This window comes from Sitodiplosis mosellana, unplaced genomic scaffold (assembly GCF_009176505.1).
Source record: "Sitodiplosis mosellana isolate CC-2019 unplaced genomic scaffold, AAFC_SMos_1.0 Smas_scaffold_6226, whole genome shotgun sequence".
NCBI classification, from domain to species: Eukaryota; Metazoa; Arthropoda; class Insecta; order Diptera; family Cecidomyiidae; genus Sitodiplosis; species Sitodiplosis mosellana.
Window position 1 is genome coordinate 16,705,419 of NW_022601467.1, and position 18,635 is coordinate 16,724,053.

Below are 18,635 nucleotides of genomic sequence, written 5' to 3' on the forward strand. Positions count from 1 at the left end.
ACTTTGTTTGCTGCTGTTTTTCCTCGAGTCATCTCCGTTTTTTGTCGCAGTCATTTCAAATAAACAACAACTGGGCGAACAGCAAACTAGAAAGAAAAAAAACTCATCGAAATATAACGTAATAAGAATAAAAGCTGATCTTATACAAATTATGGCGTCGTTTTTTTCGTATGTGCCATTTTTACCGTTTATTGTCTTTTAGCCGAATACATTTGTTTTGTGTGCGATATCGCGCTCATAAATAGTGTGGTCGATAGTCTTGACTTCCATATATACCGAACCAATGAAATTTCGTTCAGTTTGATAGCTCAACGTCACCGGAATCGGTTATACATTTCAGCCTCGCTCTCCGTTCACTCAAATTTTGTGTGTGTGTTTTTTTTTCTTTTTCGTTTCTATTTCTCGATTAGTCATTTTGACTGGCGAATTGTCCATGAAATCACAGTGTGTATGGCTTTTCGATTATAGGGCAAAAGCTGATTACACTTTTTCGGAGTAAATGGTGTGATTCAGTGTATGTGTGTGTGTGTGTGTGTAGAGCAATGAAATGCTATTTTTTTTTATTAAATCATTTGAAATTTTGAAGATAACAACACGAGGCATCATTGACAGTGTAATGAATAGTATTTGTTTCAAGCGGACAATGTATGCTTGTGGTTATTGTAATAGTGAATTTATGAATGTTTGTGGCTCGCATGAATGATGAATTGAAGTGTCATTTTTTCCTTCTCTATTTGATAAACGAATGCGACTCATCCATTTGGAGTGATTGATTCAATTATGCGATAATAAAAAATTAAATCATTTCGTCGAAAAATTTAGTACTGAAAATGAACCGAATAAATGTGATGATGAAATGGAAAATGATTGGAATTGCGAATTAGCCAAAAATGTACATCATATCGCACAGTCAATCGTTTACTGTCCATTAACATAATTATGGAGTTTCAATACTAGATGGTCGAATATGATAATCGCTTTAAATTTATTATGAAAGTGTGTGCGTATGTGTGTGAGAGAGAGAGAGAGAGAGAGAGAGAGAGTGAGAGATTGAGTCTAATTTTTCGCCACACAACACACATCCAAGCATCCGTCATTTGATTATTATCAGATAATGTTCATTTCAAAACGCTCATTATGTTGACAGTTATGACACACTCCACACAAATACACGCACTCTTCATCACAAACCAATACACACACACACACCTCCCCGTTTCGCCGACGAATTCATAGAGAACCAACAATTCCAATACAAAAAAAAAGCATTAGGGATTTCTCTTTAAACAAAAACAAAAACCAACAACATTTTCCAACCAACAATATTTTTTATCTTTTTGTTCTTTTTTTCCTTTATTAATACGAACCAAATCAAAAACAAAAACCAATGGTGATATGTTTCCTATTTGTGGTTCACGAACTAAACCAAAAAAAAAACAAACACACGCACGAATCTGAATCGCAAAACTAAAAGTGATATTGAAATAAAAGCATACATCGGTACATCAAACGCATAAAACGACAATTATTCAACCGTCGACCCAGAAAACAATTCGAAACAGAAAAATTCAACGAAAATTAAATAACAAAAACAAAACAAAAATTAAATAAACCGACAACAAATTCAGCGGAAGAAGAAACAGTCGTGAGTGGGATTATTTGAATACGCAACGAGAAAAAAAGGGAGTCGACAACGTCAACGATTACTTGGATTAACAACATAGTAACTGCATTACGAATAAAGCAAAAATCAACAGCAACATCCTTATAATCCTATCACCATTGATTGGTTTCCAATGAAGTAAATGTGTTCAGTTCAACCAGCATCAGCAATACAACAAAGGAACAATATTTGTGAACACTCGATCATTAAACGTCAGCGCAATTCAATTGATAAAAGACAACAACTACAACTAGCATCAAACCTTGGCAGCAAATAATTCATTCGATACGAACTCCATCAAATCAGCTCAAAGCGACTCTAATTTCATAGGACAAACAAACCAACAACAACAACAACAACAACAACAACAACAACAACAACAACAGCAGCAGCAGCAACAACAAAAATCACACCAAGGAAATCACATCACTTTGTTCAATCTTCAAATCTACTACTCGTAAGCGGAAAAACGTTACTCACCAACCCCCTAGCACATACACTCAACCAACACTATTACGTACACCATTATATTCATTTAAAAAAAAAGAAAAAAATCGTCGTAGATAGTTCGAAAAGAAAGAAATAAAAGTGCCTGAATTTAATTGTGATACTCACCACTTTGCTTAAATTATACACATCGCAAGTACACACACTCAACACAAAACACATACACCAATCAAGCATTCGCCGTTTCAAAAACAAAACAAGAGGAGAAACAACAACAACAACAGATCATTCAAATTTTATTTATCGCAAGCGTCAAACGATTTATGTAGTTCCACACAAAGCTGGCTTTTGTAATATTGGTTTAAAGTTGGCGCAAGTGTTTCCTGATATTTAATTGACATTAAAACAAAAAAATACGAAATTCAGACGAATTTCGCTGAAACGAAAAACAAAATCTCATCTCGCAAACATTGATACTTAGTTCAACGTCAAGTGTCAGAAAGCGCAAGCAACAGACGTAAACATAGAAAAAAAAAGCATAACGAATTTCAAGCGAATTGAGAAGCGAGTCCACGAATTGAACATTCGAAATATTGCGGCTAACATTACTGATGTTAATGAAATTGATAAGGCATTTATGCATTAAACGAGTAAGAATACAGTACTGAACTGAATTGGCAGCAGCAGCGATCTATGCGGGGCAATTATCGGCGAAAGGACAAAACGAATTAATAAAACAACAACAACAACAACAACAAAATCAACAACCACAAAACCACCATAGAAAAAGTAAACGAAGCCAAGGCAAATTCCAACTGCGCCGATTTCCGATTGCTGTGACAAAAACGTCTCTCTCATTCTCTCTGTGTGGTTGTGTCCGAGCGCGCACACACAATTGAAAGAGCGAACAAACAAGTGAATCGAATCGAACGATACATACACACACACACACACACAGACACACACACAGACACTAGAGCCGAAAGAGTGAAATAGTTGTTTGGAAGTCAAACCGATTTGTCAAACCAGTTTGACCTCTAATGTTGTAAATGGCTACTATCTTTGAAGCAGTTGCGAAACAGTCCCAAAATAGCCAACAGAGTCAATCGCAACCAGAGTCGACAGCAAATCAAACGGCACAGCACTTTACGGGCAATTGCGTCACAAATGGGTTGTTTCTGTTCGACGAACCATCCACATCGATTAATATGTTAGATAATTGGCTACTACCATCAAAGCAATCGCGGAGCAGCCTCGAAGCAGCTAAACGCAAAATCAATCCAAATCAAAGTGGCCCATACCATACGAGCATCGATACGGTGGTATCGGATCATCACATCGACCTACTGACATCGCAACAGCATTTTCAATTCCAGCATCCACAGCATCCACACAATCAAGCGCATTCACTATTTCTATCGCCATCGAATATGGACACGTCACAATTATCGCAACAATCGTCGTCACTACAGCAACCCCAACAACAAATGCAGCAAACTGATCAGCTGCAATCGTCGCCCAATTGTTCTTTTGGTGAGTAGGCTCTATTATTCGAATAAACGATACAGCTTCAGATTTCCATTTCTGAATTCGAATGCTGTCGTCGAACTCAAAATCAAATCAAATCAAAACATGCTTAAAACAAAATGCAAAATATCCCCCTTTCCAAGCGATTCACACCACCATTCCAAAGTCTTTCACAAATACACACACACACACTCACTCACTCTCACCATCAAATTTCCATACGAATTCGGGGCGACAACATGACCAAAACGGCGTCCATTGCCAAAATACGCCCGTGCAATCCGTTGGCTTCTCTTTCGACGCGCGCGCGTTCCCAGTACGTTCGGCGGTTTTTTTTTTAGTTGAAATCGCATCGATATTGCGTTTTGGTCTGTGTTTGGGCATTGTCGACCAACCATCGATACACACCACTACCGCTGTTTGTGTGCAAATTTGATGATTTACTCTTTCTTTCTATCCTTCTCTCCATCTCTTCCCTTTGACAAAATATATACTACAAATTCAATGCATATTTTATTGGGCTTTCCAATCATCATTCACTCATACTCTACACGTAGCCAAATTAATACCAATTTTTTTTTTTATTAAAATGGGAAAGGGGAACTCGAACAAGCATTTGTACAAAAAAATCAACTCACAAACAAAAATATATAACCGAAAAAAAAGTAACGCGTGCACTGATACTTGCGGACGAGTACACCTTTGTACGTGATGCAAATGTGTACAGAGTCTCGTCATACTCGTATCAATAACAACATGAATCGCAATGCAATAACTCGAGACATATCGATTAATTTCGATTAATTTAAATAGTGAAATATACAAAAACTCATCGAAAAGAACCATCAAATTTTACTACATCACACAACACACACGTTTAAAATCTCTATATATAAATCACATCGTTGGATCAGCATTATGTTCAGCCTATTCATCATATTCGCAATCACACGACTATTTTTACTCAGATAATGAATATATACCCACAGATCAGGTATATCTGCAAAAAACAACATGAATATTATGATTTACCAGAAGCAACCAACATACAATTCAGAAACACCAACAAAAAAACGATCTTTGCCTCATTATCACTTGACAATTATACAAAATCTCTTCTGCATCTATTTGTAGCCAAAAAAAACAACCAAACAAACATCGTTAACATCACATAATATTTTATATTTATATATTTAAACTTATTTTTATGTGCATTACTGGTCATAATTTCTTTTATTTTAATTTGCGCTACATTTGATTTTTTTTTTCAATTTTTTTCTCGACCTTTTTTTTTAATTCAAAAGTCGAATAACATATCGCAGACAAAAAGAGCAATAGATTATTTGCCAAAGTGATGAAAACACTCCTAAAATGAAAGAAGCTATTGCGATTTTTGTTCGGACTGCAATTTATATTAAACTTTCACGTTCACATAAAACACACCAATTCATTAATGAACGATTCAGCCAAAACAAATCAAAGGAAAAAAAAACCAACTCAATCTTTCTTATCATGTCACATTGTGGGGAAGTCAAAGAATATATATTTTTCTTTCGTTTTTTTTATTTTCTCTTGCTCTTTTAAACCACTTTACTCCTAAAAAAATTCATCCGTTCGTCTCTAATTGTTTCTTTTTTCTGTTGTAATTAATTTTATTTTGTTTTCTTACTTAATATCGTCATTCGCTTCCATTAGCTCATCGTGAATCCTTTTCGTTGATCCGTGCTCGCTCGCTCGCTCGCTCTCAGACCTAATGCCGTATAACATCTACCAACAATCAAACTGTTTGCATATCTCATTTATTTGTGCTCACTGTAAATACGTCAAACAACATCTTGATTTTTCGAATTTTTTGATTTTGCAGTTATTTATTTGAACACAAAGAACTATCATTTTGTTGCGTTGTCCCACCTGGTTTTTCCTTCCAATTTTTCTTTTCATTTTCTATCTATCTTCCCTTCGAATTTATCAACCATTTTAATTTCTTGTGCTTTTACCCTTGGCAAAAAAAAACCAAACCAACAAAAAAAAAACAAACACAACCCAAACCCGAACCCAGTAAATGAATGTTATAAATACATTTCAACATCTTTGCATCCTTATCAGAATATTTCAATTAACATTAAAATACATTTTCGCTACATTTTACTACCAGCAAATTATCTCTCTCGTCGACCATGCATAACAGCAATTTAAAATCAGCGCTTAGCCTTCATTATCATAACAGCAGTGTGGTACAATGTTATTTTCGTTTGTTTTTGTTTTTGACTCACGGGGTAGGTGCAATTAAACCATAGCAACAATAAATCAAAAATTTCACTAAACACTTTTTTTAGATTGCGATTTAATCGAAAACATTGATACAGGGAAAAAGAGGCATGTCAATCATATCCATGTATGGGAACAGAAGAAAAGAAAAACAATCGGACAGTAGCAAAACAAAGAAGTGTTTGCCACTGCCGATAAATGATTAAACACATGAGTACTTGAGAGTCTCAAGTTGAGACAAAGGCGTTCGAAATAACAAGTATTTCCTGAGCACTTGGATAGGGCGAAAGAATCACAGACATTGAAATCACGGCACGCATATTATAATTATAAAATTTCGTTGTAGGACCGTGTCCGATCCTTTTTGACATGGTCGCATTGATTTCAGTCAGTAATCGAAACAATTACACAACATTCAGTCAATATTTCGGAATATTCCAGTGTGTTCATGTTTAATGACTCAAAAATATAATCTCTACCCATTTTTCTTTAAATTCCATATATTCATCAGAATCGGACGGAACAACAGAGAGAAAACCGACACTTCATTAGTGATTTATTTATCATTTTTTTTCCGTTGTTGTATTTGTTCATTTGATTTCATTGAAAATGATTTCGTAAAAATAATAATCCAAGATTAGTGGACCATGCAACTGAATTTTCGATCGCAGTTAGAATTCGGTCAGATAGAAAAATAAACAAACCGCTAACTAGTGTTTGCCACACCACGTACATACGTAATAAACAAATAAACCGGCATAAAGCGGTCTCAAATCACATTTGAGACCAGAGAAAGTGAGACAAAAATGAATGGATTATTGCGCAGAAAACGATTTCGGTCTGTCGCTCTCTCGCACTCTCGCTCTGTCCGTGTATGTGAACTGTTTCACATCCCGTTGAAATTGATTTTAACGCAACAGTACCTATCGCCAATGGGAAACACAACTAATTATTTTATGTGAAAACCGACAACGAACAGAGGAAGAAGAAAAAAAATGCTACCAAAGTTGGAGAATCATTGAGACGCACCAACCGAAAAAAGATCATGACACCGAAATTGTACATATTTTGTATGAACAAAAATAAAACACGAACGAACGAACATCGAATATAGCATGATGTCACCCGCATCATGAATGGCAGTACCAAAAAGACCGGTGATGCCACTTACCAAACGAACTAATATTTCATGATGAGAGAATCAATATTTCAACTACGATTTGAATAGACAATCCGATTGAAGCGAGAAAACACACACAGACTCTGTGCACACAAATAGAAGTTGTCAAATGGCTCACGCGAGTGTGTTTTTTTTCTTCTCAAACAAATGGAAAAATCCATGCAAAATGATCTAATGATTATCGGACTATTGAATAGAACTTGATTTTCTCGTGACAAAATCGCACACATCTGTCAAAACCCATGAAATGCGTTTTCTTATTCCATCACAATCAGACATTTCTTCGACTTTGACTTGGTCGAAAATTCCATTCTTTTCTCGGCTTTCTTTCTCCGTTGACACGGGTGACCACTAATTTGAGCGCTAACAAACGTGTCATTATGCTGCTTGTAAGTCGAAACAAATCCATTTATTGCAGCATAACAACGTTTCGTGCGCGAGAACCAATGCAAATGAGCTATCGTGTCTTGTTTCAATTCGATTTGTTTATGCAGCTAGCATTTCGATTCAAGCACGGAACGGCCTATCGGCACACATTTGCATGGGAACGCATGCGGGCAACCATAAAAATGACAAAATTCATAAGCGGAGAGAGCCGGATAGGGATAGAAAAAAGAATTATTATATATACCATAAATGATCCAATATGAAGTGGAGAAAGACAAATCGCAGCGGTTCGTTTTATTTTATTTCGATTTTTTCTCTGTTCAACGTAAGCTGTGCCCTTTCGTTAGCTCCATTTTGTACCGCTGCCACCAACCACAATTGCAATTCCCATGTGTGGGCATATTTCCAACCTGTAACTCGCATGCAAACCAAACTGGATTTTGGTTTGGCTACAGTGCTAACAAAAAAAAGAAGCTTTTTCAATCTTCGGAATCTCTGGAAAGTCATTTATATTATTTTTAGACGCTGTATTCCCAGCATTTGTGTGGCATTATCAAGCTGGAATGCTACCGCAATTCCGTTATTGTGCTCACCTTGTCTGTTTATATTATGATTGTGCGAAATGATGATGAACGTTTCAATCGATTAACCAACCGGTAATCCTATTTTTATATGCGTTTTTAACAATGGATTTATTCTTTTTCTTTTTCTTCGTTTTGACCAATTCAATTACGTAAAATATTCATACGGTGTATAACGAGCGTGTTTATCGTTTAATTTATCAGTGTGTTGAGATAGCAATTTGATACGCGAGTTTCGTGTCTCCCCTTTGAACTGTAAGCTGCTGCTGCCGCTGCCGACTGTTGCTATTGCTGTGACATATAAACGGTGGCTATTTTCTGTAAAACTTTTACCCATACGGGAATTCGGTCGATAGTTTATTACAAATTGGGACGTACCGTGCTCTAATACACTCTGTGTGTGCTTCATTTATCGATGAAGCTAAGTACCTGCTCGAGCTGATTACAATAGAAATTTTGAACGAAAGGAGGAAAGGTGAAAAAAAAACAACAAAAGAACGAAAAGTGTTGGGTCAACCATTAAATCAATTGAGATTGAGATCGTCGAAATGAAAGCGATACACGAAAGAAAATATAGTCCGTTATTGATTTTTGCTATTGCGATATGGCCCACACCTTGAATTTCACACGTTCATGTGAGAGTGAAATAATGGGCAGCCGCATACATGCAATTCAAATACTGAATATATGTGTCCATTCGATGGGAATTCGAAACGAGAGTATTGAAAATTGTTTTGACATATATAAAATGATTATTAGGCTTAAATATTGAACTGAAAATAACCTGGTTTCAATAATTTGCTGTTTTAATATTTAATTTCATTTAAAATATTATCATACCGTTCATCCTGGCTTTCATCGCAATTGATCAGCGGAATAGAGAGCAACAGAGAGAAATCGAGTGTGAGAGAGCGAGAAATAGTTCGATACGGAGCATGTGAGTGTGCGGTTAGAGCGCGTGAGTAAGTTAGCGAGCGCTAAGTGCAGTGCAAAGGATTTGTAGAACATCGAACGGGGCATAATAAGTTCATCTAATAACTTATTCATAGGCACTCAATACCAAGGGTATTTGGAACAAGCTCTCTTTCTCTCTCTGCACGTTTCTCTCTCTTCCTCCTCCTCCTCCTCCTCTCTAACGTGCGCGAGCTGTTTTACATGCAGCATGCATGTGGGCATTTATTGACGTTGATATTTGTTGTTTTCATTGTTCATATTTTTTTTGTTTTGTCAATGTGTTTCAAGTGAAAACGGCACATGGCTCGTTCGTTCGTTGGTTTGCTCGCTCGCACTCTTTGCTCAGTATGTTTCTTTATCATCATTTATTTCGAACAAAGCTCATTTCCATTCATTTGTGAGCTCAGTGATAATGACGACTATGATAATATTGATAACATCATATCATGTATGTGTATAGTTATCGCCGAAGCAAAGCAACCAAGTCAACGAATTTAATATGCATGAATTCGTGAAATAACGAATAAACAGCCACCACACACACATACACACGCACACATACCGATCCGAAAATCGAAATAATTTAACATTTGTCATTCCGATTTCAATCGAACGATGTCGAAAAAATTATTTTGTTGCACATACTCGCCTAAATAAGCGATGACATGTAATAGTTTATTTGTCTATTGTTGTTGTTGGTATTTGACTGCTGTGGCGGTGGTGGTTGTTGTTAGTGCTGTCATTATACGGCACGAGAAAAACGAATGCCATATTCGTGAATTGAGTGTGATGTGTGACACTCACACACATTCGCATACTCATACAAAATGCCCCCCACACTCACACACACACACAGACAGACATACACGAACGCACGCACACGCTCACTCACTACGAACCAATTGTACAAATATGCCAATATGAATATTTTCGAATCGAAAAATTACAGATAATTACTGTCGTTTATATTCGAGAATGACAAAACATAAAATAGTGTAACAGGTAGTTGTTATTGAAATGTTTGAAATGGTTTCATTCTCTATTTTAACTCTGTTCCTATTTTAAATTGCCACTTATTCGCATTTCGTTTCGGTATGAAAATAGTGAAGAATTTTTTCGTACAAGACATGAACCAAAAAAGCGAGTAAAGCAAACAGCGCGACAGCCAACGATTCGATGGGCTCTCGACTATAGTGGTCGTTTCGTGAACATCACACGCATTTGCTATTCACTCTATTTCAAGTATTGCGACTGCAAGCCCGACATCATCATCATCATCGTCACTACGGCAAATCCATTTTCACGATGCGCGCGCGATTCTCTGTTTTTCATTCTTGTTTCTTTCTGCTGTTCGCTCACTCGTTTGCTCTTCTTTTTCGTCGAGCTCATCTAAATAGATCTGTTGGCTGTCGCGATGCTGCCCATCTATCTGCATTGATTTATATGCACATTTTTCATCTGGCATTAATCGCCACAGTCGTCCAGTGTGCCATTACACGCAATACAATATGAGCTTGAATGTGTTGCATCGCTTGCTCGCTCACCAGTGCCAAGTCAAAAGCACTACATCGCGAGAGCGGGCGACCGAGAGAAAGAGAGAGCGTCAACACTACTATTGGACAATTACGACCGTATGCTCTAAATTTACGCAGATATGTATATAAACTATATAATATTTCTAGTCGGTATCGCATAACATGCGGTTAATGTAAAGAAGAAGCCTACAATATTTGATACAATGATATTGCTGCCGTTTCTTTTTCATTTTTTTTAATTATTATTCTTACATTATTTTGTTGTTGTTATTACTATTATGTTCAAACAGTGGCCGCCGCGTGATGTGTGTATGCTTTTATTGTTGTTGTCGTTGATATTCTGCTCATTCTTTTTCTTCTTCTGCGTGGCTCTCGCTCTCTCGTTAAACTGACCTATTTTCGGTTGTCGGCGCGTTCGTCAAATCTTTTCGCTGCAACATACATAAGTTCTCGCTTGCCTCTGCTAGCGGATATATTTCATCATGTTCACATTCAAACTGCCCGCGTACCTAAAACAAACCGAAAATGCATACACACACTGTGTGCCAACGGAACGTCATGTTGTTGACTTGATTATATGTGACACATGAATAATACAATTTTCTCATTTTTATCATAGTAAAATGTATTTTGGAGCTGCTTTTTTCGTTTCTATCATCATTCCATTTCGCGATCTCTTTTTCTCTCGCACCATTGTTCAGTCATTCGTATGGTCAATTCCATTGTTGTCGGAAAATACCGTCGCGTTATTGGAAAATGTCGATGAGTTTACATTTCTATTCCAATCTTCTGTTGTTATTACTGTGTTTTTATTCCGTGTTTCTGCCGACACCAAAATCGTTTCGGTTCAACGATTTTTAAAATAAACCACGAATGCATCGAAACGACTGAACCCTGGCCAAAGTATATACCCATGCCCACATACATACAAGCCCATGTACATAGAAATACGAACGAAAATAGTGTGTCCGTTTAGTCGCTTCACTTCGTGGCCATTTCATTTTTGGCGTTTCGCTCTCTCTCGCTCTCTCGCTCTATCTGTGTGTCGAAGTGAAACCAAAAATAAACGAAATATTGACTAATTCATCATTCTCGCATCAAATATGTATGTACGTTGACTGGCTTTTTTTCAACCACGAACAACTTTGAGATAGTAATTTTGTAATCCATGTAATTTATACCGATTTGCGTGAACCACTCGATGGGAACAAAATACATGTGACCAACACAAGACAGCATTCACCGGAGGAGCCATTACTGAACGAAAATATTGTTGGGCTCTTATCATTGCTCTTTCTCTCGCTCTATCTTTCCCATTCCCACTCGTGCACGTACTCATCTCTGTCATGCTCTTCCTTTCGGCGTACATACGTTTATCGTATGTGAGACGCGAAGATGAAGCAAATGATATTCATATTTTCAATCAAAAGCGGAAAAAGGTATGTAGTGAGAGCCAAATGTGCTTCTTCATGACTTCGTCATCATGATGATGATGAGTGGTGTCATGAGGAAAATCGAGCGCAAGAATGGACCCATTTCGAGTGGTTATAAAAAGAAATTGACTGATTTAATTAAATATTCATGGGAAGTGCACTGATGCAATATGTTGAAGTATGGGCTCTCTTTCTCTCTCGCTCTCGCTCTCTCTCTCTCTCTCTCTCTCTCTCTCTCTCTCTGTCTGTCTCGATGAGAACAACTCAAGAAAAAAAAGAAAGAAAGAAAGAATGAATAATAACACACAGGTACTGATTGAGTAGAGATACTGAAAACTGTTTTTTTCGCCGTCAAATGCTGCATCCGTTTTGTTTTACCTGTGTTTTTTTTATTCGCGCATTTCAAACACATGACATAAGCTACTTTACTTTTTGCGCAACAATCGCGTTCATATTCTGTGTTATGCATCCGCAAATTCCAAAGAGGCTTCGACACCTGAAGTGAAAGCATTTACTTGCTTCCGTTCGACGTTCGTGTGCTGTGTGTATGTGCTTATTTTTTCTATTTCGTGCTCGTTTCGTTCGAACGTTCGTTGTCATTGTTGTTTCGGTGGGAAAATAGGTCAAGCGAGGAAAAGCAATTGAAATGATATATAAATGATTGTTGGAATAAGGCTATTGATTTCTGTCATATTGCAGATATTCTCTGCATTTAATTTTTTGTTTTGTTCGATAGATACCGATTTTGATGTTTTAATTTATGTTCCACTAATTGTGTGCCTTAACCTGTTTCTTCTCTCTGTGTCTGTGTTTTGTTTTTGTTTTCCTACTATTTGGTATTTCGTTCGAAATGCCATTTAAAATATCGAATGTGGAAATGTTGGACGCGTGCGTCAAATTGTTTCAAAATGTTGTTTGTTAGAACTTGAAATAACACTCCATATGTGAATTGGATTTGAAGAGAATTTCGAACACAACAACAACAACAATATCTAAGACAACAACCAGCCACACTCGAAGAACGAAACGAAAATAAGAAAAGCCGACTTTTGGTCAAGTCAAGTTGACCAATATGGCTGCGAAGTCGAACACATTTTTGTTTCGACTAATTATACAAGAATATAAAGTTTGTAATTTCAAGACCAATCGAAGTTCTCTCTCTCTCTCTCTCTCTCTCTCTCTCTCTCTCTCTCCCTCTCTCAGGTGTAGCCACATCATTTGGCTTTTGATGTAAATTTGCTCGAAATAACGACAGCAACTGAAATTGAAACTAGAACTACTATGGCCGAATCGAATGTGGAATGTTAAAGTCCAAAGTGGTTGTACATCGCATACAAATGGTTTTGAAGCGACATCGAAAAAAAGACAACCAGATGTATGTGCTCACAACACATTAGAGGTGGACATCAATGAACTAGTTATAAATTGGGCATAAAATTGAAATGAGTTTTGGCCACCACACTTACGCGCAAACGCATTTCACAATGAAATTTACATAGCCGTTTGGCAGGCGGTCGCTTCACTCGTTTCGTGCTAATTGATACACGCGCCAAAGCTTTTGCCCCCTTCAAAATGTCCACATACATACACACACACACACACATACCAGGACAGCAACAACAACAACTCTTTCATAAATTTACACCTGACTTAAGCACTTGACGATCGATTGAAAATGAATGTTCATTGAAATGGTGTGCAGCTCATACACATCAAATGACACAGCGTTCACATGCTCATTTCCTTTGTCTGTATATGTGAATTCGTTCGCACATAGCCGTTCGTCCGTGCGTCCCGCTCGTTTCGACGCTCTCTCAATCGATACAATGTCCAGTTGCAATTTCAATTTTCTTGCACTATCAATGTTTCAATTAATGGAATGATGTGGCATTCATGCCGACCCATAACAAGCTCTCTCTCTCTCTCTCTCTGTCTTTCTCTCACTCCGTCGGACTTATGACGAGATTATGAAATGAATCTGTCAAACAGCAAAATAAATTACAGCATCCCTAAAATATTGTTCAAACGATGGTTTGGCTAAGCCATTATCGTAATCCCCTATGATGGTGCATTTTGTGTGTTAAATTCCTCTGTGAATTAAAACAAAATCCAACTTGAGCACACACACACTCGTTGCCATTTGCATCCGGATCATGCAGCAGTAGCAGCATTACATCCAAATGGCCCAGTGACTAACAGATGAAGAGAACAGAACCGAACTGAACACAGAGGGGAAAAAAAATCAAATCAAGGTTAATTTGATTTTGGTTTTCTTGAATTATCTCGTTCTTACTCGTTCACGTTAAAAACAATAATTGAAACGAGTAGAAAATAGTTAGCGCGCACAAACCAATGCTGCTGCTTACTTTGAGCCAGCGCGTGTAAGTGAGCGAACAAGCCGACAAGTGAGCGCTCGCGCACAACACAAATTGTGACACGGTGCGGCCATTCTAAGCGAAAAATGCAAACAAGTTGCTTGTGATGACTGTAAATGACTTGAGTGCGAATTCTAAAACTACTATGTACTGTACAGTGCGTTTTGAAGCGTAGTTGGGCATGACGTGTATGTGTATGATACAAATGTGCACAACACAATCGTTTGTATGACAACCTTTGGTGTCGCTTGAAGAACACTAAATGAAGAAAAAAAAACAGAGAGACAAACATGAAAAAGCATCGCCTGTCAAACATAAATAGCTAGAGCCGAAAAAAAAAGAATAATAAATGAAGAACGAAGAATAAGAAGCACATATGAAACCGATTTTTTTTTTCTACTTCGCTTGAAGAAGAACAAGCACATGACACTGTCAATTATCTAAATAAACAGATATAATCATTTGCATTTTGTTGTGCATTTAAACGGTGAATTGTAGTGACCGACCAATCCAAAAAAAAAATAGATTGAACGAAATAAGAAAGTATCAAAATATTTGCCCATTATTCGTTTGGCCATGTTCGTTTTATTTATTTTTTTTCTTCGGGGGAGTCTCATTAGATCGCCACAACAACGAAAATATTTATGTCAAATATTTAATTGAACATTGATTTCACATCGAGTCAGGCCAATGCCATTTTGAGGTTTGTGGAACGAGTTGCGTGCTAAAAATCATAAATCAAATTCATCAATCAAGCAAAAATTGTCTCGCAAAAATTGATTCAATGTGAATTCGAAATGATGTGCGTCGTAGTAGTTGACAATCTAAATGTGTTTTTCATCAAATGCAAATTAGAATGTGCTTCCCGTTCACAATCAAGTGGAAGAAAGTGATGAATGCGCGACGATGCGACCATTACAAGTGTTTTTATCGCTCAAGAGATAGATCTCATTCCAAGCGAAACGAATCGAATCATATTCCACTTGCTGTGTGCGAAAACTAACTATATATAAGCGGCAAAAGCATTTTTTCGTTGTTTCATTTTCGTTACATTTATCTCTTTATTACGCCATGGATCACAACGAAATTTTTCACTAAGCCAACACCCGATTTCGGTTGCAAACAATCATTTAAATTTATTGACTCCATAGCAAATGCGTTCCGATTTCTTTGATTTGGCCATTTCGCTTTCTTTTATGTAACACATCTGTTAAGGTATTCACGAATAGTTTTTTCTTTCTTCTGCGTTCTTCTTCTTCTTCATTCGTCTATTTTTTCGTTGGCCCGTTTTTGTTGTGCGTTTGCCGCGTTGAGCTCCTTAGCTCGCTTAGATTTAAATAAATTATTGTAAACATATTTTTGCAGCTTGTTCGCGATGAACGAGTGTGTGCACATAAAAGTGCGCTTAAAGACTGTGTCGGTCGCATGAAGTGCAGAGATGGGCTACGTTAGCAGAGGTGGACCAGCTAAACAGTTGAATATTCGGTTGAAAATGCGCCTTCAACCATCCGACTGCACAGGCCTTTTCTGTTTATCGTCGCCGTCCGTGTCGAGTACAATCCGATCCACACACACACACACAAATACACTCGCCATTCGGCGCTCATGTGATTCCGAAGCAGCGTGGCCATGGTGTCCCACCTCTGTACTCGACTGTGTGCGTGTATGTGATGTGCCTGTGCACAAAAGCTTAGTTTTTTTTCTGTGTCATGGTCATCAACTAAACCTCGTTTAGTTACATTCAAATACGACGTAACTTTGTAAATTCGCCCGCGTATTTCTAATTCACCATTCACAATGCATATGTTGAGTGTGATTTTTTTTTGCTTCTCTCATTTCAATTTTTTTACTGCTGCTGCCGCTGCTTTGCTCGTATTTATCTTATGGGATTTTCCCACTCTGTCACTTGCTTGCTCGTGTGCGCGCACACAATCCTAAATGAAACTTGCATTTTTTTTCAATCGTTTGTTTTTTTTTGTTTTAAATTCTCTTTCATCATACACACATCCATGATTCTCTCGCCATGCGATATGCTTATCATTGCAAACAATGAAAATTCAAATGATTTGGATTTTTCTGTTTTATTCTTCTTTTCACTCTCTCTCTCTCTCTCTCTCTCTCTCCCACTTTGTTTAATTTAAAAATCAAAATCATTCATTTTGATGTTTATGGCTAATAATTTATTGAGGGAAGAGCAAATGGAGAAATAGAGAAAAACAAAATTAGATAATAAATGATATTCTTTCCCGATTAGATAATGAGGCAGCGAACGACCAATTTTTTTTAGTTGACGTTGTTGTTGTTGCACAGTTTTTATTCCATCAATAGTAGAAAAGAGCTCAACAGATCGACGGGCTTGATTATACAGCGAAAATGTGTGCATTGATATCAAGTCACACACTGGTATTGAAACACTATTTGGAGTGTGTGACATTACATTCCGAGAAGAGAGAAGCAAATAGAGAAAGAGAAAAATGAACGAAACGCAAGAACACTTGATCTTGGGCGATTTTTTGGCGTCGTTGTTTTTATGATGAAAAATTCGTTACACATGTATGCGTAGTGCACTAGTGACGCCAGCATTTCAATAAAAAGTTATTTTAACGGATTTCAGTATGCAACCGTAACAACAACGTAACGATATATACACACACGAAAAAAAACACTTAATTGCTCTAAATAACATCAAGTTTCAATCTTTTTTTTATGTGTTCATTTTGTTTTCTGTCCGACTGCCATTCTTTTTCAATTTTGACTGTGGCTGTTGCGCCACAATCGCGCACACCGCGTCGTGCCGTAATTAAAGTTTTCATTTCCAATGATTTGCACGCGCGTTGATTCTCTTCCCTGTGTGTGCTCTCTCGCAGAAAATAACAGAACAAACAGAAAAATCACAAGAACAAAAAGTAGCTCATGTTCTTGCGCGGCGCGCAACAATGAAAGTGAATGGCCATAAACTAAATGATGATCAGGTTAATTGAAAAGAATAACACAACAGAAACGAAATTAAAAAAAAACAGCAGCAATAATAAGAAGAAAAAAACATTTATACGAATGATACTGTGGAAACTAATTGCATTTTAATTCGTCGGTTTATAACACGGCCAAATTCCACAGCGAAAAACGATTTTCATACAAAGATATGAAACTATTCCGAGAGGAATGGATATTCGATTGAAAATATAGAGGGAAAAAAACGCTATCATGCTTCGATTGTTTTCGAAATATGGGTTGTGTGTGCATTTTCAGAGGGGAAAAACATTTCTGATTATTGTGCACATGCTTCAGTAAATGATTTGTTTACAAGCGCTGACATTGTACTTCCAGTGGCATTCGAGTTGTGAACACAACAGTTTCGCATTTATAAAAATGACGTCATCTTTAATTGAGTGTAAGTGTTTGGACGGCTTTTTATTCGAATCAACCATTAGAAGTACGATGTAAATGTCTTGGGTAAAAAACGATGACAAAAAACCATTCTCTCTCTCTCTCTCTCTCTCTCTCTCTCTTAAATCATACTAGTTGCCTTTTTTTACATTCTGACAGTAAATCTGTCAGAAGTACACTCTGAAACTACAAAAAGTGTTGTCTGTCAATCGAACTCTACTTGCAAATCACATTTTATTATTATTATTATTATCGAACCAACCATTCATTTGCTTCTTGACAATTCAGCTTGAAAACCAATCACAAAAACCATTACATCGACAAATCGTTCTCATTCATTGACGTTATTCCATTGGCATTAGTTAGGGATCATCATAATCAGTATGCTCATCGGTCGAATTTAAAAACAGAAAAGAAAAAATAATAATATTAATACAACCATAACCTGTGACCAAATGTCATTTTGTGCATCGCAAAAATCGTATGACAGTTTCAAATTCAGTTCATCTGTCAGTGTAGATATATCGTTCATTTTTCCATTGCACGCACCAAACAAAACCAAAAAAAAAATTCATAATGAGTAGCCATGAAATTTGGGGAAAAGATCTGTCAAATGCCGCACAAATCAATTTCAAACAATGTATATTAATTGCAAATATTCCTATTGTTGAAGGTGGAGATGCGACGTACCATTTCAAGACGCTCGTTCCGGCCGTGGCCGCCGGAGCGATTATCGGGAAAGGTGGCGAAACGATTGCGGCCATCCAAAAAGAGACAGGTGCACGTGTTAAAATGTCCAAATCACACGACTTTTATCCAGGTAAATTTATCGACATTTCACATTTTAATTACATAATCGGTGGCGGCGATGATGATGATGATGATAGTAGTGAATGAG

The 18,635-nt window shown here is 37.1% G+C and overlaps 1 protein-coding gene across 14 annotated transcripts in view; it reads left to right on the forward strand.

The window, feature by feature from the left end:
- LOC129578261 (RNA-binding protein Pasilla) overlaps positions 1 to 18,635 on the forward strand; it is a 45,297-nt gene that overhangs the window by 18,658 nt on the left and 8,004 nt on the right. For 5 of the 14 annotated variants that reach the window (XM_055466542.1, XM_055466543.1, XM_055466546.1 and 2 more), the window contains 2 exons: positions 1,475 to 3,640; positions 18,405 to 18,557. In XM_055466542.1, the coding sequence (XP_055322517.1) occupies positions 3,160 to 3,640; positions 18,405 to 18,557 (634 nt within the window). In that variant the 5' untranslated portion in view covers positions 1,475 to 3,159. Of the gene's footprint in view, positions 1 to 1,474; positions 3,644 to 15,964; positions 16,014 to 17,423; positions 17,742 to 18,404; positions 18,558 to 18,635 lie in introns of those variants that run through there. The other 9 variants (XM_055466548.1, XM_055466549.1, XM_055466547.1 and 6 more) reach the window with 6 other exon arrangements.